The sequence below is a fragment of the Hemitrygon akajei genome, chromosome 19, assembly GCF_048418815.1.
Source record: "Hemitrygon akajei chromosome 19, sHemAka1.3, whole genome shotgun sequence".
In the NCBI taxonomy this organism is placed as follows: domain Eukaryota; kingdom Metazoa; phylum Chordata; class Chondrichthyes; order Myliobatiformes; family Dasyatidae; genus Hemitrygon; species Hemitrygon akajei.
This window is the reverse complement of record NC_133142.1, coordinates 17,930,544-17,956,606: the sequence shown is the minus strand read 5'-3', so window position 1 is coordinate 17,956,606 and position 26,063 is coordinate 17,930,544. Positions and strand designations below refer to the sequence as shown.

Here is a 26,063-nt window from a genome sequence, read left to right as displayed (position 1 = left end):
AAAAGGTATTTTGTGGGTCTGCTGCGTTTACCCAACGAACACGCCCAAATAGATTAGATAGATATATAGAACCCGGGGGAAGATCCAGGTCTCATTGTGGCGAACGCCTGCGATCTCTAACCCAGCCTCCCATTTCAATTTGGAAACGTGTGACATGCATACAGATGATGGATAATCTGTAACGAAAAGAAAGAGTGCGGGATATCAATTCTCCACTGGGATTTACAATTTACGGCGTTTTTTTACTTTGCACTGTGACTGAGTTCACAAGGGTTGGCCTGTCTCTGAATACCTTGGACTGTCTCTGCCCGGACTCCAATCAGCACGAGAGGAATCGCAGCCCACCGCACTGAAATACTCCTCAGACATGAACCGAAAAACCAGGCGCTGGCTCTTTCACATTTTCCTCTGCGTGGGAATCGTGTACCTTAAAATAGGGTAAGTGGCTTTCGGTGAAAGTTTGCCTTGCCCAGACGTGTCAGTGGTTTTCACTGCGAGCTTTGGCTGTGTGATTATGTTTTTTTGTGTGTTTATAATAACAATGTCTGCAATGTGATTGGGATGGTTAACTCCTTAACATTATCAGGCAGAGTTTCGCTTGCCTAATGCTCGTAAACTGCAAGTGAATGTGGCGGAGAATGGGCGGCGAGGGGGAGGGTGCCCATTCCATTTTAAATGAATGAAATCATATTTGTGCAAATCTACATATAAATTAAGCGCTAAAATGCAGCAGTAAAAACCGATGGACACCTGTGTTGCTGAATTGCCGAAGGACAAAACCTTATCATTTTGTACTACAGAAGGTCAAAATAGACCAGGATACTGTGTACCGTGTCCCAGATTCCATTCTGGGCTCAAACTTTTTTTTAAGGTGTTCTAGTTTATATGATGTATTAGAAAGGAGCAATCGCAAGCACAATAAAGTTGGAATAGCTGGCGGGATCCCTTTGGTAACTTCAGCCTTTCTGGAATATATTAATGCTCATGGTCATAGATAACCAGGAAAGGCTGTGGCTTTGCTAAAGTTCTCGCTTCCGCTGCTGCGGGTGTTGCTAACCGCCGAACTCGATCACGGAGACCCGGTGCCAACGGCAGGACAAGGGGATGGCGGTGGTTTACACAGTTGCCGGTGCCATTGTTCAATCAGTACCTGCAGATGAGAATCTTCTGCCACCCAGATTTAAGCAAACCACTTTGTTCATGGAATTCATCGGTGCACCTCGAGCGGCGCAGACTCCAAAAACTATTTGCATAAGTAAGGGTTAAAGAGTGAATATATCAAACAAATATCACAACTGTCCCAGTACAATCAACTGGCCTGTACTAATTAATCAACAACTTGTTTTACATTCAATACATTGATAGGTACCCAGGAACGTTTTAAAGTTTCATTTGTATGGTGGTGCGTCAGGTTATTTTCAACCATGTTGCAGGTCTTAACTTCTTGGGTGTTCGGTGGGCTATCTAAGGTGCCTTTAATATACGGCTATGTTATCAGAGAATGTACATTTCAGTATATTTTTGTACACACTTTCCATAATCTCTGTGATTGCATTGGTTCGCCCTTTGATTCAGTGTGGGCACAGTTACCATTCCAAAAATGAATGGGCACTCCAAAATACGCTAGTTTCGGCTACCGACCCTTCAAGTTCAACTTCTCCAGAACATGGCCGGTTAAATCCTAACAAGCACTGCTGTGGGAACAAGAGGTTAGAAAGGTGGATTTGAAAGTCAATATTCGCGCTGCCCAGAATTAGCTAATTCTTGTGAAGTTCAGTTTAGATCGCCATCAGACACTGTGTGCTATCTAAATCTACAGGAACCAATGAAAAAGGGGTGGGGGGGGAGAGAACTTTACAATGACATTATGCAAATATACCGGGAAAATGCCGAGGGTTTTGAAAGATTCTGTTGTATTTGTGATCTGGAATAGGTGCTTGGAGTTAATAAATATCTGCCGTGTTGCTTTGTCATTCAATCTGTGCTTATATTTGCCACAGCGGATTTTCATCGGTGGTGGCGCTAGGAGCGAACATTATCTGCAGCAAGATTCCGGGATTGGCGCCCCGTCAGCGGGCGATCTGTCAGAGTCGCCCCGATGCCATCATCGTAATTGGAGAAGGGGCTCAGATGGGGATCAACGAGTGTCAATTCCAGTTCCGATATGGTCGCTGGAACTGCTCTGCACTTGGCGAAAGAACCGTCTTTGGCAAGGAGCTCAGAGTGGGTACGTTACGATATGTAAAATCAGCCATTGAATCAATCAGTCACTATCTGATATAAGACTATTGTCGTGTGAATAGAACTTGTGTCAAATACACAGACAAGACTCCCGAAAAAATATCTCACCACTTTCGTTACTTTGGTCAATTTTGATACCCGGAGCCGGTCAAAGAACCCCAATCTAAAATCTGAGGGAAACAGAGAAAAAAAATAAATTGCATTTAGAATTTTGAGCAAAACATCATCATTTCAGTTTATTACAAATTTGAACAAGCCTGGACCCACAGATATGTAATTGTCACTGTAACAGTGTCTGTTCAAGTGCAACACGCACACAGTTCTGGAGGGACTCAGCGGGACCGGGCCCGGGAAGAGAGTTTCGGCCGAGACCTACGGCCTGGCCCGCCGAGTTCAGCCAGCACTTTTGTGCGTGTTGCTTTGGTTTTAAAGCGTTGCACATTTTCTTCTGTTCAAGTGACCAGCAGAGGAATTGGCAAAACGTTAACCTGCCGTTGTTCTCTTTTTGATAGGAAATCACACATTCCTTCATTTTGTGGGATCCCATTCTGAGTTTTGTGAAATCAAAACAATGGAAAGCTTATTTCCAAGTTTACATCCTACAGGTGAACATCTAAGTTGCTTTGATGGTCCATAAATAGTGCCTCTTTCTTCAGTCGCTTTAACCAAGTTCATTCAAACAGCAGGCCTACTCCCCTATCCTTGGCTGTGATTCAACAGAACTCAGTTGTTTCTTGGTTACAGCACACACAGGTTATCAGTCATTTTCGCTGGGGCAGTTTATTAAAATCATTGTCAAACTTCAGAGTTCTCCACAGTAACGGAATATTTGTTCTTTGAAACACCTGGTGATTATTGACTTTTGGGTTCAAAATGCACTGAACTTATCAAATTTGACTTCAAAGAAGTCAAGGTATAACATTTGCTACTGTCCTTAACCTATTTACCTGAGCAAGCCGTCATGGGGCAGCCATTATTTCAGTATGCATGACTTATCTTGTATTTTAATTTGCCAAATCAAGAGTACAGTTGTAAATCACTTGGCCAGTTCCTACATATCTATTTTATCCCCACACATTTTATGCATCTGTGCAAATGTTTCTGATCTCATTGGCATCAGTTCAAACAGCAGAGCAGCAAAGTGTACCATTGCTCATAGTTATTTCCTACTGAAGATGGAATTCATTCAGAATGTAGAAAAGGGAGTGGCACGAACAATAACACAACAGAGAAATATTTTCCAATCATTCAGATCCTGCGGCATTATACAATACTAACCACAGAGGTTATTGCTCTGGGGAAGACTTTGGAGTCACCCCCCCAGCTTCCTCCTAAATCCGGTTCTGTCATCTCTGACATTCCTTCTAGAATTCATGCCTTTAGAATTTTATTCAGATGTGAAATATTCGGATAAAATACATTTGCGGCAACCGAGTCTAAAGTCAATAATCGAGGCCACACCATGACATTAGAACTTAGTTGATAAATGTGTAACCCATTTAATGTGCGAAGGGTATAAGGCTGTAGAACGTGACCTTTAGAAGATCAGAAGAGAGATCTTTACAGAAGGAAGATGCAGTGAATGTAAGGAGCCATGGTTGACAGGGAGGTATAGTACTGTGCAGAGGTCTTGGGCACCCTAGCCTATATATGTGTGCCTAAGACTTTTGCTCAGTACTGAATTTGTCAATGCAGAATGAAGAGCGAGTTTACAAATCTGACAAGAGCTAAAGATGATGGGAATGGCGAGAGACTAGTGCCCTGGGAGGGGGGTGGGACATGCGGCAGAGAAGGATTGCCAGGGATGGAGGAGGGGGTTATGTGTGCAGATACACTTAGCCCTGAGACACCAGGCAAGGTAATTTGATAATTTGATTCCAAACAATTGGTTTATTGATCATTACAGAATGTCTTTGTGCTGCTTCCCACTCCCTCCCCTCCTCTCCCTTCCCCTTTTCCCAACTGTGATTCCCCTCTCCCTGCCCCCTTCCTGCTCTCAGTACAGAAACCCATATCAGAATCAGGTTTATCATCACTCACCTATGTTATGACATTTATTTTTGTGACGGCAGTACAGTGCAATACATAAAATTACCCTAGCTGTATATATGTGCCTAAGAATTTTGCACAGTAGTGTCTATGCCAGACATAGCCTATCAAATTGGACTGTATACCCTCTGCCTAATGAATATGCAATAACCTTAAAGCTAAGGCAAAAATATAATCCTGAATCCATTTTTAAACATGAAATAAATGTCAGTTTCTTGAAACTATTTGCCACTAGTATAATTAAAGTTCTTTAATTACTTTGATAAATGCAAAATTGTTCTGCATTATGTGCATTATCACATAACTCATTAAGTCAGTTTGAATTCAGCAGACATCAAGCAAACTGTGATTTTAATTTGATATATTTATGGGGGTTTAATGATTTCTCCTCTGCCAAGTTTTATTTCATAGAGTAAAACGTGGCACATTATATTACTGTACAATCTGAATGTAAAAAATAAAATGCTATTATTATCACAGGTCTATTAGCAAGTTAATAATTGTACCCAATCTCTTGATTTCAGGAAGCAGAGAAGCAGCCTTCACTTATGCTATTATTGCTGCTGGAGTAGCTCATGCAATCACTGCGGCATGCACCCAGGGGAACCTGAGTGACTGTGGCTGTGATAAAGAAAAGCAGGGTCACTACAATCAGGAAGAAGGCTGGAAATGGGGAGGCTGCTCTGCAGACATCAGATATGGAATAGGATTCTCCAAAGTCTTTGTAGATGCAAGAGAAATCAAGCAGAACGCCAGGACACTTATGAACCTGCACAACAATGAGGCAGGGCGAAAGGTAAGAATGATAGCTCTCCACCTTAAATGGACATCGTTACTGTATGGCGTTTGCTTTGTTAGGGTGCCACGGTAGAGTAGTGGGTAGCGCGGCGCTGTAACAGCTCGGGGTTTCGGAATTCAGAGTTTAGTTCTGCTGTGCTCTGTAAGAAGTTTGTACACCTATCGGTGAGCACATGGGTTTCCTCCAGGTGCTCCGGTTTCCTCCCACGCTCCAAAGATGTACCAGTTAGTAGGTTAATTGGTCATTGTAAATAGTCCTGTGATTAGCCTAGGGTTCAATAGGTGGGTTTCTGGGCAGTGTGGCTCATTGGCCAGAGTGGCCTGCTCTGTGCTGTACCTCAAAATAATAAAATAAATATCTAAATGACTGATTTATAAGAATTAATTAAGTAGTGAAATAATTGGTTACAGAATTTTGATATCTCCCAAATATCACAATTAATGACATAGCATATGCAAAGCCCCATTATCCAAAGTAAACACTTTTTACTAAATTGATACACATAGTGCCATTTAAAAAAATACCTTTTACTGTAATTTGGAATTCTGGTACACATCTGTTCCTTGTGCTTCAAGGAGTGGACGGCATAATTAATTACAACCAATCATACAGGGCAAAGACAACGTTAAAGATGATTTATTACTGAATGCATTGCAGATAACCTGAAGTTGCTGTGGATATTTTTCGATACTTACTATTATATTTCCTTGTTGTAACATAGATAGCATAGGATTGAAAGTATTTTAAGATGAAGATAACATATCATCATATATGTGTAGTGTAATGATTTTTATCTTAGATTACCATAAAAGTACTTAGGAGTTGAACTCCTAAGGTAGTTTCTGATCTTTGAAATTCCACATTGTTGTCAGATTTGCGTTATTAGGTTTGGGTGGGGTGACTGGATATGGAGTGCCTGCTACTACTTCAAACATTGCTTACAAATCAGTATAATTTCTCCAGATGGCATTAGGCTGGCTACCAAGCTGAGAATGTAGAGTGATGCCAAGTAATGTGGTTGCTCTTCACTGACAGCAGTTGGCTTTACAATCCTTTATTCCTTGTGTTTCACCAGTCTGAGAAATGTATAAATACCAACACCACTCATACCAGTGGTGCCTTTGTCTTGTCCTGGGCTTGTAGGCTTTCATACTCAAGGTACTGAAATAATAATTCTTTAAATAAAGTGCCGATTCACAGATTAAAAAGAATATTTTATGTCAAAATACATTTTAGACTAAGTAGTTATTACTTTGTAAGTATCTAGTAATGCAAATTTCATGCAATCTTCATATATACTACCATCATCAGAGAAGAAAAATCAACAATAATTTCATATTTGGGAGTGGGAGGAATTAGCAGTGACTTTCATTTCATCACAGTGATATATAATACAAGTGGAACTTTGATGAATTGGTATGTAAACATGTTGAATATATAAAAGTCACATGAAAAAAATAAGAACTTGTAAGTGTGATATTTGAGAGCAAAGACCTTACAAAAATTCAAGGTAGTTACTTTGGCAACTGATAGCATGTTACTTAATATTAGATCAAAGAAAAAAATGTTTATCCATCATTCCATATTCTCAGCTATGATTTCTAACTAAGTATATCATAACCCATTATTTCAACATTTTCACCTTAAAATAGTTAAAATTAAGTTGTGAGAGGCTTAGGGAGCTATGGTGTCACCTTTCTTTGATCACATAATTTGCTTCCAAATCTACTTCAATATCACAACAGTAATAACCATATAACCATATAATAATTACAGCACGGAAACAGGCCATCTCCGCCCTTCTAGTCTGTGCCAAACGCTTACTCTCACCTAGTCGCACCTACCTGCACTCAGCCCATAACCCTCCATTCCTTTCCTATCCAAATACCTATCCAAATTTTCTAAATGACAAAATCAAACCTGCCTCTACCACTTCTACTGGAAGCTCATTCCACATAGCTACCACTCTCTGAGTAAAGAAGTTCCCCCTCGTGTTACCCCTAAACTTTTGCCCTTAACTCTCAATTCATGTCCTCTTGTTTGAATCTCCCCTACTCTCAATGGAAAAAGCCTATCCACGTCAACTCTATCTATCCCCCTCATAATTTTAAATACCTCTAACAAGGCCTCCCTCAACTAACAAGGCCTCCCTCAACCTTCTACGCTCCAAAGAATAAAGACCTAACTTGTTCAACCTAATGATACTTGCTTTTCAAACAGTCTTGTTTTTGAGGAAATGACATACCAAATATACACTGCAAAAAATGTTGTTTAAGTCCTAATGTCTTCAATACAGTTTTGTATGACAATTATTCAACTTAAGGCAAAACTTTGTTCAGGAAATGACTGAAATAATAAGTATAGTTAGTGAACTGATATTGATGAAGGGAAGATAAAATGAAATAAGCCCCTGCTATACCAAATCTCACTAAAATATAATGTTAGCTCATTAATTTAACAGGTGAAACTAAACTGGAAAGCTCATGATTACTTGATGATGCAAAACATTGAAAAATAATTAAAGATTCAGTCAAATAGCAAAAGAAATTAAACAGATACAAGTGTCAAAATCTTTCATGGCATGCGAATAATTCAAGTGCATTCATATTCCCTAGCTAGAAGGGAGGACACAACCTTGGATTGATGATTAATTTAGCACATAGTCATTGTATCAACAAATAATTGGAATGCTGAGTTCTTATTCCAATTTAGCAGAGATTAATTCTGAGTTTGTCCACTGGAGAGATCTCTGGTCAGGCTGCGCTCTGAATCCCACATTCAGTTTGAATCATTGAGATGCAAGGGAATCATTCAAACCATGAACACGACACACAGACTAGGGCCATGAAGCTGACTTGTCTCATCAGCATGTTTCTGGCAGGGCCAGCATTCATTGGCCACCCTTAATCCATGAGAAAGTGATAGCGATGGTGCTTCTGCAGTGCTGTTACATAGAAAGAAAAGATGAGAGAAAAAAAAACTAAAGTCTAGCCTTTAAAGAAAGCAAAGCTCGGAGCTTTCTAAAATGTACTTATTACAACTGCAATAATTAGATTGCAGAATTATTTCAAAATAAATGAAGTGTGCTGTCTATGGGCCATGCGTATAATGGTTACAAAAAGTTAGGAAAAACCTATGCAAATTAAGAATGTTGGATACACGGAGAGGGAAGGATAATGAAAGAAAAATAGTTAGAACAGTCAGAACACTTAGATGTTGTGATTTGGAGAGCATAGCATTCCAAAGGTGAAAGAAATCTATGAAAGAAATTATCTCCCTCATCTGTTTCCATGTTTATAACCATATAACCATATAACAATTACAGCACGGAAACAGGCCATCTCGGCCCTTCTAGTCCGTGCCGAATGCTTACTCTCACCTAGTCCCACCTACCTGCACTCAGTCCATAACCCTCCATTCCTTTCCTGTCCATATACCTATCCAATTTTACTTTAAATGACAATACCGAATCTGCCTCTACCACTTCTACAGGAAGCTCATTCCACACAGCTACCACTCTCTGAGTAAAGAAATTCCCCCTTGTGTTACCCTTAAACTTTTGCCCCCAAACTCTCAACTCAAACTGTTTAATGTTACTGTGGGAAAATACAACATTGGATCCACGGTAATTTTGCCCTGAAGCTACAACAAGTTACAGTAACATACTTTAATCCTAATTTGTTAAAAATACCCCAATTTACAAGGAGTTTACAAGGATGACCACATGGAAAATCATAACATGCTGCTTTGATGGGAAAGTTGTTTCTTCAGTGTTACCTTCATCTCTGATATACTTGGGTCTATAATCCATATGTCCGTATTTATTTTATGAAATCTAATAGTGCTAAATTAATGTATTCATCCTGAAACCCCTATTCATCCAAATACATTATAGAAATCAATGCTTTAAGACAGGGTTAAGGATAAATGTTTAGACTTTTGTACAGTCCAGCCATATATTTGTTTGGATGCAATACTGGTATTTTGCTGATGGTAGAAGATTGTGGGCCCCTGAACATTTTACCCATCCAGGCAAGAAACTGGCTCTGGGCCTTATGGTGTCTGCAATTGATCAGAGTTGTGTGGTACGTTTATACTGCATGTGACCCATTGCAACTACCCCTTCAGAATCCACTTAGCCAAGATTGACAGGGTTTTATGATATATATATGAGCTTGGTTTGCCTTCTTGGATTCCGCTTCATCATTCACTAATGAGCAGCTTCTGCATCTCATCTATTTCTCTGTCAATATTCAGTAGCCTCTGGCCATTCAAGTTTCTGCCAGGTTTTCTGTGTTCTGTACTATGTGAAGGTGGATATTGTACAGAGGGTGAAGATCTGTCTGTTGTGCATCTTTAGGCTTTGGAGGCAATCATTTTTATTGATGTCTTTCTTGGTGCTGCTAACTAAGAGCTAACAAGACAGAAGAAAAGGCTAGTAGAGACAAGAAACAACTTCAATAAGGTTTATGAACTTGAAGAATACTTTCATAGTCGGATAACATTATGTAGAATGGGATGACTTTTTCAGGATGTCAAATGAAGAATGGACTGTTAAGGAAATAGTGTGTTCTGATTTCCTATCTCATATGATAATTATTCATATTGATTCCTGATGATGGTGTCTGAAATTTGGAGTATTTTGGCCTGTGATTTTCACTAACATGTTAATTACACAACCTCTTGTCCTAGATATCACAATAGCCAGCAGTATTAAAAATACAGTTATTCCTTTGTTCCTAAAATACACAGGTACTGTGTCCTTAAAAATATCCATCTACAATCTCGCTGTCCAATTTGTAATTCTTAAACAAACTGTCTCTCAGATTCATTCAGCCTCTTTCACTATTCCTCTGGAATTTCTTCAATCAGATTTCCAACCCTTAGTCTTATTAAAGTTAGATATTAAAAAAAGAAACTTTGATAAACCCTGGCAAGAGGGAACTGTCTCTCTGTGTCCTCCTAAATCTATAATCTCTGATCAATCTGCCCTTTCTCGGAGGCGACTGTAATAATAAGAGAACGATGACTTTCCTGATTACCTCATCTTTCAACTTTGAGCATAATTATCCAAACTTTCCTTTCATTTCCTTGCTGTTACATTAGATTCTGAACTAATGTTCTGACCTCAGTGTCCTCCCCATCCTAAAGACTGATTATTTCCATCTCTATAAGATGCTTTTATCCTCATTAATCTGTATTCTTGCCCAGTTATGTTGTCCACATATTAGCCTGTTCTCGCTGATCTACTCTATATAGGTCTTTTATCCTCTCTAGCCTTGATCTCAAATTCTAATTATTGTCCTTCCATTGCCTCATTCCCCGAAATCTCTGGAACACAATCTTTATATCTAGAGGAGTATGAGCTTTCCATTCCTTTTAACTCTAGTATGGTACCTATCCTTCTCTCTTTGTGCAAAGACAGGTAGCCATTTCTTAGCTATCTCGCCTCCATGACCAAATATCCTTTTTAACACCTCCCACATCAACCCACCGTTGTCATCTTGACAATTTTTCTTTGATAGAACTTCTGTCATCTCTTCTAATTTTCTAATATCTTCTTGTTCAACTCAGTCTCCATTCCTCCACCCCCCACCTATGAAGTGTGTAGGTGTTTTCTGCTCTGAAAGGTAAATATCTACATGAGATGTTGCTGAGAAATTGCTGTTGCTTTAGTTGTATCCATGGATTTTTACCAATTCATAGGAATTTTTAAAAAAATATTGAGGCCCCTGAATTATTGTGCATGAATATGGATGGACTGCACCTGGACGAGGCAGAAGAGATGAGGGATACATTCATCTTTATCGTACTTACCTTTCTCACTATTGATGTGGGTAAGTTTCATCTTGTGCACAGCTGTATATACATAGCAGATGGGCAATTGTTTTGTCTAAATGGGAGCAAGTTTGGGACTAAATTCCTGTCTCAAATGACAAGCAGAGAAAGAATTTTGCTTGATGAAGGGGAGGTGGTTAAGGAGCTGACTTCCTGCCTCTTCCTGAGCCGAGGTGTTCTGATTGGCTTATAAAGTACAAGGTACAATTAAAAGAAACCAGAATGACATTATTGTTTGTCTTTGCCATTTTTATACTTTAGTTGTGTTTTATAATGACATTGACAATAATTCTTGCATCAGAGGATTTTCCATAATGTTGTCCTTTCAGAGTATGTTGCTATTGGCTGCTTAGCAATCCTTTGTATTATTAAGGTCATTGGTTTGTGGCAATAGTTTTGCAACATATGAGGATATTGGCAAGACTTTTAGAAATACATTCTGCAAATAAGTAAGAGATACTAGGTTTCAATTTTCCTCTCCAATTAAGATTCTAATTTTTTATGATTGTAGGCTCTGGGCCTGTGCTCGAATGAATTCAGGAGAATGGCAGGGGCGGCCTCAATAGAACGGATGTGGTGAGGATGTTTCCTATGGTGGGGGAGTATAAGACCAGAGGATGTCCAATTAGAATAGAGATGAGGGATTTCTATAGCCAGAGAGTGGTGAATCTGTGGAATTCATTGCCATAGGTGGCTATGGAGGCCAAGTCTATGCATATTTAAGGAGAGGTTGCTAGGTTCTTGATTAGTCAGGGGATGAATGGATACAGGGGAAAGGCAGGAGATTGGGGCTGAGAGGAAAAATGGATCAGCCATGACGAAATGGTGGAGCAGACTCGATGGGCCGAATGGCACAATTCTGCTCCTATATCTTATGGTCTTATTTCAGGAATTATGCCCTACAGCCAATCAGACAGTAAATCATGCATTAATAAATGTCAAAAGCATGCTTTACAATGTGACACAATGCTATAGTACTTACAAAAGTGTTGCTAGGTGAAATTGTTCCATATTATAAGCAAGTAGGAGTATGGAGTGGCAGAGGGTGAGGTGAAGTGATAATATGTCAGAGCACTGGGAGGGGGGGGATCCAAAAAATTTGATAAAGTAGGGAGTTATGAGGAAGGTGTGGGAAATAGGAGAGTTGTGGGACCATTGGTGAAAATGATACTCCTTTGACGTTGGGGCCCTGATACTGGACTCGGGATTATGAGTACTCAGCTAGCAGTGTTTAACAGGGAGATAGGAGGCACAGATGGGAGAGGTGGTTTGGAAACCCAAGGTTCATTTTCAAAAATGGCTGTTGTTTGTATTCTAGAAAGGGAATTTAGAAGGAGAGATGATGTTGAAAATAAATGGCTGTAAGACATTCAATGCCAGAATCTAAAAACTGGTTTTATCCACAGAAACAGCAATTTCTACTTACAAAGTGACCCAAAACACCATGCACAGGCATACTATTGTTCTAACAACTGATGATAAACCATTGAAAAAGTCATTAAGCCAAACAATCAAAGACTTTTCCGAAGAGATGGGTTAGAAAGAGGAATGAAGAAGAGGCAGAAGAAGAATTCCAAACAGAGTTTCTTGTCATTGGAAATATCTTTGTCAGTGATGGAGCACTTCAGAAAAAAATTGGGGCTGCTTATGCCAAGTCATTGGGTATATTTAAGGCAGAGGTTGATAGATTCTTGATTGGTCAGGACATGAATGGAAACGGGGAGAAGGCAGGAGATTGGGGCCGAGAGGGAAAATGGATCAGCCGTGACGAAATGGTGGAGCAGACTTGATGGGTGAAATGGCCTAATTCTGCTCCGATATCATGATCTAAATATTAATGTCTTCAGTAATGCTCTTTTTCTCCATGAATGAGCAGAAAAAGTTATGGATATTAAAGGGGGTGCTGAACTCAATCGAGGCTTAATAAATAAAGAGCACCATTCAGTAAACAATGGGTGAATCACCGTGTGCAAGCATGGCTAAAGTAAAAGATGGTATTTGTATGGCAAAACCATCGTGAGCAATTCTAATTTCAAATAAGTAATAGTTAACCTGCAATAAATGATGGTAAAATCACAGAAAATATTGAAAGTACAGTGACCGGAACCCACAGCAAACGATGAAACCACAGAAAACACTACAATAGCAGCAAATGATGGTAACGTTGCTGCAAATTATATCAAAAGGTGTGGTAAAAGTACTAAAATAGTAAGGTAATTAATAATAGTGCTGTAAATGACATTGGCAATAAATGATATAAAACTGCTTTAAATGATTTTAAGTCTGGCATAATTTAGTAAATAGTCATTATACAGACTATTTGTAATGAGTTAGGAAAAAATCATACTTAAGAAAAAATGAAGGGAATTATAGTAAATTGCAAGAAAAAATGGAGTTTATTAGATAACAGTAAAATATTAAAGGACACTGTAGATATGTCTGGAGTTCAGCATGTGACAGAGAGTGACGGACATATATTCTGTACACAGATACGTTATTGAGCATTACAACAGCTTGTCACAAGACTGTTAGAGTGTCAGAAGGAGGATATGGTGGGCGAGGAGATGAAGAGATGTTGAGGACCTTTGGACCCTGGGGGTTCCAAAGCAGGCAGCACATGAGATGGTGCTGCACTGCTTGTCATCTTCCCAGTTCCTAGAATTGGAAAAGTCCCAGCTGATGGGAAAGCAGTAAATGTGACATACCTATTCGAGAAACGAGAGGGGAAATGGGAAATTAGAGGCAGGGTAGATTAAAGTGGATCAGTGGACAAAAAAAAAGGTCCAGGAAATAAATGCCAAACAAGAGAAAATCTACAGATGCTGGAAATTCAAGCACCACACACAAAAATGCTGGAGGAACTCAGCAGGCCAGGCAGCATTTATGGTAAAAAAAAAGTGCAGTTGACGGTTCAGCCTGAAACGTCGACTGTACTTTTTTTCCATAGATGCTGCCTGGCCTGCTGAGTCCCTCCAGCATTCTGTGTGTGTTCCAGGGAATAAATGGGTCATTTTCAAGTTGAGAAACTAACTTGACTCAGGGATGACTCAGCAACTGGTGCTCCGGCTCAGCCATTGACAGTCTACATTAACAGCTGAGATAAAGGGACCTAATGTTACGCATTCAAATGGATAGATGAGAATGCAAGATGTGAGCAAAAAGCTGAAGCCTATAAAATTCAGTCACACAGTCCTGGAGAAAATGAAGTGTCATGCAGTTGGGAAAAAGGTTTTATGTAGATTAGATTGCTTTAGTGAAGTTGACAAGCTTCTACTAAATTGTGACAACAATAACTTCACTTTCCAGCAAGATGTTGAGCCACATTGATCTTAAAAAAAAAGGCTACCATTGTCATTCACAGACTAACCCACTTTTACTAATGATTTTTCCCTGTGCTTCGTTAAAGACACATTCACATTCATTTGCTTCTTGGCATTCTGGAGGCTGCCTGCTCTTAATACTGAGCCTTCCCTTATTCCCATTTCTGCTTTTAGAGAATATTTGCCATGGTCATCTCCCTGTGTCACTACTCTCATTGCTGGAAGACTTAGAAGTACCACAGGATATCAGGCTCTGGAACAACATGGAAGGTAGTGCAGAAGGACTTGTCATGGAAGGTCTTATCTAACCAGGATCTGCATGGACGCATGCCAAGATGTAGTTTATTTGAGAGGCAATGTCTGTGCAGACTTTGCTCCAATGAGTCCCTCCCCCTTGAGATCTGTGGTTTTGTTTCCTCAAATAGAGGTTCACCTAAGAGTTGGCTCTGTTCCGACAGGTGAAGCCAAAAACACTATCACTTTCAGGATCAGTCCTGGCCGCTGATTCTGATCTATGCTCAATTTCACTGACTTCTGCCAGCCATTTTTTTAAGGAGGTCACATCTTCTTTCATGTGGCCCCAGTGCCTCATATCCCGTGGTTCCTCTAATGACTTCAATCTTTCAGCAGTAAGAGTGATAACATCAGGGAAATAACCATGGCAAGTATTTTCTAAATGCAGAAATGAGAATAAAGGAGGTATCAAGAAGAGAGGATTTCAGATCCCTTTATTTTGGATGAGAGGCTAAACCAGAGAGCTAGAGCAGGTAAGGGACTTGTCAGCATCAGTGCTTTTGCAATGTACAGCAATCACTGATTAAACCATGCTCCCTTAACAACCGCAAGGAATACACTTATTCAATATGCAGGTTGTGGTTGACCAGAGTGACATCCTCATGATCAATTCACATGCTTTGGCTCCTTTATTCTAAGGTAGCCACAGTTATCACACTTCAAAAGTTATACTGCTCAAGCACGCGGCGAGTTTGGGGATTAAGAGAAATATTTTCCTCTATGACATCCACAAATGAGCGATAATGAAAATGCCACCAACACAAGGAGCTTGATGAAGATCGCTACTGGCCTCCTCAATATGAGATTATGCTGTTTCCATGATTGTGGGGATTTGCTTTAGTATCCACTAGCCTTGATACCCTGCTTTATGGTTACCCTTTACTTATTCCAAAATTTAACTAGCCAGTGCAGCCAACATCTTCAGACAATCCTTGCCTGAAGACGTACAACCAGTGGAGAAGCTGGGAGTGGACGGGAGGAGTAACACGTTCAGGAAAATGAGGATGAAGGCTGTCCACATCATCGCTTTCAACACCAGGTGTGCAACGGCAAGGATGCAGCTCCAACCTGAAAGTACTGCGAGAAGGTTTCGCTGAGGAAAAAAGTATGCATATGCTAACTGTCTTCGTTTAATAGATTGCAGATTCTGCACATTATTCTTCCTCATTCACAAACTCCCTAAAACTGAACCTGAATTGAATTGAATGGAACCTGATGTAGGATTATAGAGGCAATCCCTTAGTGCAATGCTGGGGAATCCCAGTAAGCTAGTTGCTTGACTCTGTGTGGACCACTGCAAAAGCAGAATGACACATTGCATCCACTAATTAGCAAGTCTGAGACTAATAGTGGCTGAACATCAGTAATTCCAAAGGAGTCCGTTGATGACAGCGTTGGAGATATGCAGAAACATATTGATCTAGAGTTTACAGTCATTAGTGAGTAACACATGCTCAACACTCATCACTGTTTTCATTTTGAAAATGATTTATTTCATGTGAGGAATTGAGGGTTCCGTTCCTTACATCAACTTCCTATGTGTCAACAGGACCTTCCTTTTGCACTCTGATGGTAACAATGGGTAAGAATAGTTGCTTCCCACAAAATTGATTCAAAGACCTTGACGGTGCCCCCACACCCCAGAGAGGAGTCAGATTTCAAAGTTGCTAGAAGCTCCCAGACAAAAATTATTAAAATAATCAAATTATTCAAACAATAAAAATTTTTACAATTAAAGATCTTTAAAGGAAATCTATTAAAATATAATGAATGCTCGCAAAGTTTTGCATGTGGAGAGCATTCTGTTGGTTGCCTCACTGTCTGGTATGGAGGGGCCGCAGCACAACAACCAGGAAAAGCTGCAGCAAGTTGTAAACTCAGCCAGGTCCATCACGGGCACTGGCCTCCACAACATCCAGGACACTTTCAAAAGCTGATGTCTCAGAAAGTCAACATCCATCATTAAGGACGCCCATCACCCAGGACATGCCCTCTTCTCATTGCTACCATCAAGGAGGAAGTACAGGAGCCTGAAGACACACACTCAGTGTTTCAGGAAAAGCTTCTTCCCGTCCACCATCAGATTTCTGAATGGACAATGAATCCATGAACCTCAGTATTTCTATTCCTCTCTTTTTGGACTACTTATTTAATTTAATTTTCTTCTTTATACTGTATATACTTATTGTAATTTATAGTTTTATTATTATGTATTTCAATATACAGTTGCCGCAAAATAACAAGTTACACAACATACTCTATGCCAGTGATGTTAAACTTGATTCAGATTCAATATTCAGTAGCTTTTAATGAAATCTTCCCCTCATTCTTCTGAGCTCCAGCCAGAACAGTCCCAGGGCCATCTCCAGATATATTAACTCTTTCATTCCCAGCATCATTCTCGTAAACTTCTTCAGGACCCTCTCCAATGCCAGCATATCCTTTCTCAGATAAGGGGCCTAAAACTGCTCAGGATACTCTAGATGTGTTGACTAATGTGTTATAAAGCCTCAACATTATACCCTTGCTGTTATATTCTAGTCCTCTCAAAATGAATGCTGACATGCACTTGCCCTCTTTGCTACTGATTCAACCTACAAGTTACCATCTTGGGAATCTGCAATAGGATTCCCATTCCCTTTGCAACCCTGATTTCTGTATCCACTCCCTGTTTGGAAGACAATCTACACCTTTCTTCCTTCTGTGTTAGCATAAAAGGCTACAAGCCAAGCGCTGGAAGATGGGATTAACGCGGAGGAGTTCCCACTAGTCACTGTGGACTTAGTGTGCTGAATAGCCTGTTTCACATTGTATGAACTTGAACTCAAAACTCGGGAAGTTTGAGAACTAAAGAATAAAAAGAAGAGGAGAGCTGGGAACGGAGGTTCATGATGTCATCATAACAGTGGCAGGAGAGTAGTTAGTAAATATGGAAAGACTGCAGAACAATAAACAATATGAGACTTTGATGTAAGAGATGCATTGATTTGCTGATAGCACAGATATAATGCGTGAGTGTATAAATACTGACATCAATATGTTATGCCCACCATCCACTTAATATCCAAGGCTAGAGAAGGTATTTACTTTTCCTACTTAGAAATGGATTAAGCATTCCCAGTACGTGGAAAGATCTTCAGTAAATGATTTTGGGCTAGAAATGACTCAACATGTAACAACTAGACTGCTGTGGCACTGCACAAGAAAGCCATATTTGCTTTAATTGAAGCTGCATGACTGTGGTGCTCCAGAACATGCATGCAGGTAATTAGAATCATAAATCGTGATTCTTAACTTGTGCACGCCGTTGGCTAAATGGACATCTGTCTCCACTGAAGCACCAAGCTACTCACGGCAGATTTGCCCTCAAATGTAGAATACGTGGCAAGATCTGGCACGACACGCCTTAAAAAAAAATGAACCAGCACCCTGCTGCTAACTTGACATTTGCAGCAAATGGCCCCCTCACAACTCCCTGCCTTCCATCGTCACCTTCACCACCCAGGAAGTAAAAACATTTGACAAAACAGTGCCAGAGGAAGGAAGAGGCACTTTGCTGCCAGACTCCCTAGGTACAGATATGCTCTCAATAAAAACAGCACCCACCTGTATCCATGGCACCCTCATAAAAGTACACAAATGATTGACGTGATTTATTTATTTATTGACGTGCATCGTGGAATAAGCCCTTCAGGACCTTCACGCTGCAACGCCCAGTGATCCCCCAATTTAATCCAAGCCTAATCATGGAGCAGTTTACAGTGACTAATGGACATACCAATGGGTTTGTCTTTGGACTGTGGGGGGGGGGGGGGGGGGGAGGGAACCAGAGCACCCGGAGGAAGCACACGTGGTCACGGGAAGAACATACAAACTCCTGACAGGCAGTGGCGGGAATACGCACAGCAAGATCTACACATAAACATATGCACAGAGGACTGTGTCAATATTTTCAGAAGTGCTGGCTGGCATGGATTTTTATCTGAAATCCAACTGATAAATGCAAACAGCAAATTGAACGTCTAGTGCTTTGTACTTTGTTGAAAGAATATGTATTCATTGCAAACCTGCACTGGACCTAAATTGACATGATCTATTCCATAATCTATGCCTGGCTTCTAAATTGAGCCACCTATTATTGCAAAATAAGTTTAAGAATTGTAAGTTGCAGTCAGAAAGAATTGTCAGCTAATTAGAGCCAGAATTCAAAAGAGTCAGTTCCTAATTCACTGCCCTTAACAATATATGTTTATTTTCATCTTAGGGCTTACATGTAGCAGTAATTGAGTCATCAATTTGATCCTGAATGGACCAAAGGCATCAACTAACACTAGCAAAAAGCTATCTGAAATGCTAGAACCTGGACTAAAATTGCTAATAGATAAGTAACCATTGCCCAGGATACTTTCATCAGCAGTTTATCAATGTTAATGCTGACATCCTGAATTTTCAGAGCAATTCAGCCTTTTCTGATACTTTAGCTACATTGTAAATGTTGAGTCCTTGAAGATTGACTGATTCTGGTAAACACGAGGAAATCTGCAGATGCTGGGAATTCAAACAACAGCACACACAAAATGCTGGTGGAACACAGCAGGCCAGGCAGCATCCATAAGGAGAAGCACTGTCGACATTTCGGGCCGAGACCCTTCGTCAGGACGGTATCTGATTCTGGTATCTAGTTTTCTGTGACAACATTGACTTATACTATCAGTCCAGCCAGTTTCCTGCATAATAAGAACATTTGAGATTCTTGTAAATTGGAGAAAGTACAAAAAGTCACTGATGTTTTTATCGTGCATTTGGTCATGTGTGTTGTATTTGCTTCATTCCAGATCCTTGGAGAAAATATGAAATTGGAATGCAAGTGCCATGGGGTGTCTGGATCTTGCACCACTAAAACATGTTGGACAATGCTTCCCAAGTTCCGGGAACTGGGCTACATCCTGAAAGAGAAGTACAATGAAGCGGTTCAGGTCGAACCGGTAAGGACGCACCGAAACAAGCGGCCTGTCTTCTTGAAGATTAAAAAGCCACTTTCATACCGGAAACCTATGGTTACGGACTTGGTGTATATTGAGAAATCTCCTAACTACTGCGAAGAAGATCCAGTTACTGGAAGTGTCGGCACACAAGGGCGAATGTGTAACAAGACATCTTCGCAAAATAACAGTTGCGACTTGATGTGCTGTGGACGAGGATACAATACTCATCAGTATTCCAGAGTCTGGCAGTGCAATTGCAAGTTCCATTGGTGCTGCTACGTCAAATGCAACACCTGCAGTGAAAGAACAGAAGTGTATACATGTAAATGAATTTGAAACTTTTATAGGGAGGGGAGTCATACCTCCAAAGGAAATAATCCTACGTTTGCACATCATCTCAACCAAGTGGCTGTGAGTTTGCAAATATTGTCTCGTTCTCATTTAGAATGCAAAATGCTTGAGGATCCCTGTCCATTAATATTGCCAGATTCGCAGGTCCCTCTGGATTACAAAGAAATAAAGCACCTATTACCATCACCATAAATATATCAGACAGAATTTAAATACTTAAAAACCTATTTCAATTAGTCATTGAAATGAATCCAGATCTGAAAAGAAAGTGGCAAAAGTTAAGAGCTCACCAATAGCTTGGCTTCGACATAAACCTTTAAATATGGACAATAAATAGGACAGGGCCGACAATGGCCCTATGAGAACTTCTGCTGAGAGTGTGGATTATGCAGATTAAGTTTCTGCATTTGTGAAAAGCTTCTGCTTGTCTTGCCTGTCTGGATCTCACAGGATTGGCTTCAAAAGTATTACTGTTTTCAGCTTCCCATAGACACCGATTTATCAGCTTTTTCTTTTCCGTCACATTTTTTCACAGCCATTAAGAACACCATGGTGGACTAAGGGTGGGGTGGGGGTAGGGTGACTTGGACAGAACAACTGACTACACCATTAAATAAATAGTAATGACAATATTTAACAATATATATAGAAAAAAGGAAAACTAATATTAATTTATTTAAAAAGAACTCTACCTAACTTGGGACATTTCTTCAGAGAAAGGTTTACTCTCTTTGTGAAATAATTTCTTTAGATGCAGCAAGAATTGGTTTTGTTTGGCTGTATATATTAGATTTTGCTGAGATATTTCTAATAGCTGTAATTGCGGGAGCATTCTGTGCTCTGCACCATTGGTTTTTACTGACAGAAGCAGGCATCTTTTGTAACTCTGCTGTTTGGCTGCTAGTTGTCTGGAACATCAAACTGGATGTGATCTTTTTAAACTCCGACAAACAAAAACTTGATTATTTTCCACTTTGAAATGTCAACTAATTATAAACCATTTGAATTAAAGCGAATTTGATACTCCAGACAAACCCCATCATATGGAAAAAGGAACCATAGGTTAAAAGAATATATTTTGTAAAAGACTATTTTTATATGAATATTTTATTTATACTGTTTCTGCTTGTATAACTCTATAACCAGTAGTTTTCTTAAAATATGCATAAAAGCTGTGATTGTTTGTAATAGATCTGAGAGAATTTAACAGCATTAAGACTGATTAGTTTATGGACAGAACAGCAGCTGGCTGGAGAAATTCAGTTTCAAATGGCAGATGCATCAAAATGCACAAATGAACTTTCTTAGATTAGGATGTGTGTGTACAAACTGGCTCATTATTGCATTTCAAACTGCAGAATATGCAAAACAAGAACAGGGTATGTAGCATCAATTTTGTTAGTTGGCTTGAATTCATGATTGGTATTAACTGGATACTCATTTATCCCTTTCAGAGGGAAAAAAAAATGAAATTGGCTTCCCGCATGCATCAGTCATTAAAATGTGGGGTTATGACTAGCAAATGTGCTGTGTGTGCTTTGAGATAAAGCTCCATATTGTGGAAGTGTCAGATTGATTTTGTCATTAGCAGGCTTCAGACTGTGATTGTACAAACTAGAACTATACACAATGTCTGATTCACACAGATGACAGACAGAACTGTTATCTATAACAACAATGAAAAGTGGTCTATTTCTTTCATAAAGAATGCTGCGAGGTCAAGGAGGTTTCATTACCAAGAACACACTCAATGTTTGTAGTACTTTACATCACAGGTAAATCTTGTATATTTTTTAAGCTTTAAATTTTTAAACTAAATTATGTTAGAGCAGAGATGCATAAAAGTTGCTGCCCATTCAGCAGCTCAGAAACATAGAACACAATCCGGTCAGATTTTGTAAAATACACAAAATGCTAGAGAAACTCAGCAGGTCAGACTGCGTCTATGGAAGTTAAGAAATGGGCTTAAGAAGGGGCTCTGCCCGAAACGTCGACTGTTTATTCATTTCCATAGATGCTGCCTGACTTGCTGAGTTCCTCCAGCATTTTGTGTGCGTTGCTTTGGAGTTCCAGCATCCACAGAATTTCTTGTGTTTGTAAAGTGTTCACTTTTCTCAAACAATTCGTGTGCCTGCCTCAAAAATATTTGCAAGGTTTTTCAAAGTCCAATTTTTAGTTTGTTTCCCAGGGAGCATATTTTAGGTATTCCTAATTATCTCATGACAATTGAATATCCAGTTTTGATAGACTGTCTTTTATTGAAAAGGGAAATTCAACACGTTTGCATATATTTAAAAAAATAATAATGACAAAAAAATTCTCGAATGTGTAATCCTGTTGATTAAACAAGAGTAAGGAATGCAAATGGTGGTCTGATGAAATATAATCTGTCCTTTATTTAACCTTAATATTTCACCTTCCTGACACAGTCTTGTATGTGGATCCCAAAGCCAAGTGATGTTTATTATGCCATTTGATAATCTTATCAGAACCTATAGTGGTATTTTGTTCAAAGTTCAAAGTTTAAAGTACACTTGTTATGAACAATTGTCAGAAACTGAAGTGCTGCTTTATTAACTGCTTTAAATAATTTCACTTTTATAGCACTTAAAGATTTTGTAACTCTATTTGCATGGCACAGAAAACCATCCAGTTTCAAAATTATTTCCGGACATTAACTAACTAGTATAAGTTGTATGTGAGGAAACAGAAAAGATAATAGATTTTTGCACTTTTTATTTCCATTTCTCCTCTGATCCATTTATGTGTGAATCATTATCATTACTTTCATAAAAAAATTATTTGCATGTTTTGAATCCCAGATCTAAGCCTTTCAATTTATTCTCTAGTCAGTTGCATTTGAAATAAAACCTACAAAGATATGCAGCGTAAAATCCATATCCCTATGTAAATGAAAAAAACGATAAAAATTCTGAAGGTATACAATATGTTTACTTAAGAAAGAGATGATTGGAATGCTAAGTCTAACAAGGAAAATGTGAATGGTATCTGGCAAATTGCCAGCGTTTCATTACTTTAAGCTCATCAACCAAGGACCGGTGACGGTGAACTGATAAATTAACCACAGTAATATTGTAATGTCTGACTATTTAATAACAGGATGAAGAAGGGCTTTGCTAACAGTTTACGGTGATAATTGTGCAGCTGAAACTGTCATTCTGATGACTTGCTTGGGCAGGAGGAGTGGTAACATCTTAGTGATAGATTGCTTTTGCACAAGACTGCCACAGTGACATCTGTTTTATTCAAAGCTTCGCATAAGTTGCTACAACAACACCAGATTGCTTTGGAGAATGCTGTATAGTTGCTGAGAGAATCTTGACTACCCGTTACTGAAATGTTAACTATGTAAAACGAAATAACATTGGTAACCCTTTGACTGAAAGTCTGAAGTAACGTTGTGATTATTATGGGGGGAGGAAGAAAAGCAGAAGTTTATACAGCTGATGATACTCATTTCTCTAAAATATGCTCAGGGCCAAAGGAATTCTGAAACCACTCAATTCAAAGTTAGAATATATATATACTAAAGACCACACCATATAGATAACTGACTGACAAAAAGCAGAGCTTCTGAGTTTTGAGGCATTGGCCAAATCATCTCACATTTGCATATTTCTATTGCAAATTTGATGTAATATATTGCAGGATGCTTTTAGTCCTTAAATTTGTCACTTCCTCTATTTTCTGATGGAGACATTAGCACTTTAGTTGAAAGTTTACAGACTGCATTCTCAAAATTTTCAGAGTTACCCGTATCATACAAACTATTGGAAATGGTTGAATCCAGAACCCAAATGATTTTTCATGAAGCCAACAGTCTTTAACAGACAAACATTTCATGCAGGTAAACAAAACATATTAAGATGTAGTTTAAGCAAATTAGGTGAATTAACAATTTGCATAACTATTTACAATCTGCATTATTTGTTTTAAGATTTATTTGCATATTGTTGCTTCACAAGCCCAAGATCATTTTAAGCATCCCATTCTGCCTTGACAGCCTTTGGTCAATTGTAAACATTTTGAAATTATTCATTTGAGAGAAAGTGGAAAGTGTATTTTATTTAGATAATTCTCCTCTTAATCATATTTTCCCATGCTGACTTGTTAATCACTTATTCTTTGACCTTACAAACCATCAGTAGCTTACACATTGCTGTCTGATTTTTTGATTCATTGTAGCAGTATTTAACTGGGGCAACAAGTGCTGTATCCCACCCTATTTCCTCTTGTTTGGAGAGGACAATCATGAACAGCAGAATATATTCACAAGAAAGAATCTAAACACAAGCTTACCCAAGAAAATTAGCTTCCTGAGGAAACATCACACAGCATTAAAACTTTATTACTCTGAATATAAGACCTTGAAACACTATTCATACAAACTAATTTAAGTTGAATAATGCTATAATAATCTGATTAAATGTTACTTTATCAGAAAAAGTAAGGAAATGGGAATTAGGTTATGAAGAGATATTAGTATCTCTAAAGAAAATTGCAGGCAAGCCACAGTTTTTATCAGATCAATTCAAATATGCAACCATTCAAGCCCAATTCTCCAAAAATCTTCACATTCACCTTATAAATGAGCAGTAAAGATTTTTCTGAAGTATTCAAAACTGGAAACACGAAAATTAATCACAAGTTTAAAATGGCAATTTGAAGCATATTTGTTATGAAGGAATTAGTGCATGTATTTAGATAAAGAATAGAGTTCTAATTTTGAGAAAGAGAACTGAAATTTAAATGACATTTGTTCTAAAAGCCTGATCTTATTCAATCGATTTGCAAATGATAGTAAAACCATCCAGTCATTATTTGACATGCGTTGTGTGCATTTGTAGAGATTTTTTTTAATGATTGGAAGTCAATTTCAAATCTGCGCATCTAATGCAAGTAGTCAATTTTACAAGTTGTCTGACATTTCAAATATCTCTGCAGCATTTGATAATAGTCATCACCTTTCTAGCCAGATTCAGAATGCCATGGAAATAGTGAGTAAAACACAGAGTCCTTACCACAGCATGAGGTATAGGTTCTGTCAGCTTATCCCTAATATGCCCAAAAGCATTTAACAGGTGCACTTTCTGGACTGGAAACATGCAGAAGTTCCTCCACTTTTAAAAAAGCAAGTACAAAGTTCTATCTATAGATATTCTACATTCTATTACTTTTTATACTTACCCTGTTGCTACTTACCCTAGGAATCCTATCACTGATGATTCACTTCATGTGTCCACAGTACCCATGAATAATTCTGCAGATGCTGGAAATCCTGATGAAAGTTTTAGTCAAAACCATTGACTGTTTATTCCTCTCCATAGATGCTGCCTGAACTGCTGAGCTCCTTCAATCTTTTGTGTGTTTTCTGCATGATTCCTCTTTCTGCAATAATCTTTTATCATCTGTGCCAGTTATGGGTGAGGGATATTTATCAAATGCGTTTTTGTTATTAGAGCACCCCTGTCAGCCATTGTTGTCTCCACTTCCACTCTGCACAGCAATCTATATGAAATCACCAATATGGTACTGATAAGGTAGAGCATTTTTGTAGGCGTTAGCTTTCAGATCAGCTATTAACTCAATGCCCCTTCAGTTCTCTTAAGTGCACTCAAAAACTGAAAAAGAAATGAGTGATTATCCTGTATTCCAGCCAATAATTATCTCTCTGCGAACACCACACAAAGACACATCTGCTGATCATTATCTCCTACACTGTTCAGAATACCATGATGAAACAAAATAAAATGCTAATAACTTTCTGCCCCATAATGAAGATGTTCTTGGGTTTTTGCGATGAGTTTTTTTTTTAAAAAAGTGTTTTAATTTATCACTTAGTTTCAAAATAATTCTGTAAAAAGATGAGGAAGCATAGGGGAAATTGAGGTACTGAATTTCATGGGGAAAACAGATTTCAAAATCATAAGACAGGACCCGGCAAGAGTAGACCAGGAGTAGCTAATTGCAGGTAAAGCCACATCCAACAAGGTGGAGTCACCCCAAAATGAATCCAATGTGAATTCAGGGCCAATGTGTTACCATAAGGCTGAAAGATAAGGATACATCTTATATTCTGCCTGGGTAGCCTCCAACTTCTGGTAATTGCCCCCCCCCCCTTTCACCATACCCCATTCTTGTTTCCTCCTCACTCCCTCTGTTCTT

At 38.9% G+C, this 26,063-nt stretch overlaps 1 protein-coding gene across 1 annotated transcript; it reads left to right on the top strand.

Moving 5' to 3' along the window:
• wnt7aa (wingless-type MMTV integration site family, member 7Aa) lies at nt 1-25,005 on the top strand. Its single transcript, XM_073072169.1, has 4 exons — nt 1-438; nt 2,001-2,227; nt 4,815-5,086; nt 19,377-25,005. The coding sequence occupies exons 1-4, from the start codon at nt 368-370 to the stop codon at nt 19,854-19,856; spliced, it is 1,050 nt and encodes a 349-aa protein (XP_072928270.1). The 5' UTR covers nt 1-367; the 3' UTR covers nt 19,857-25,005.
• The last annotated feature ends 1,058 nt before the right edge of the window (nt 25,006-26,063 follow it).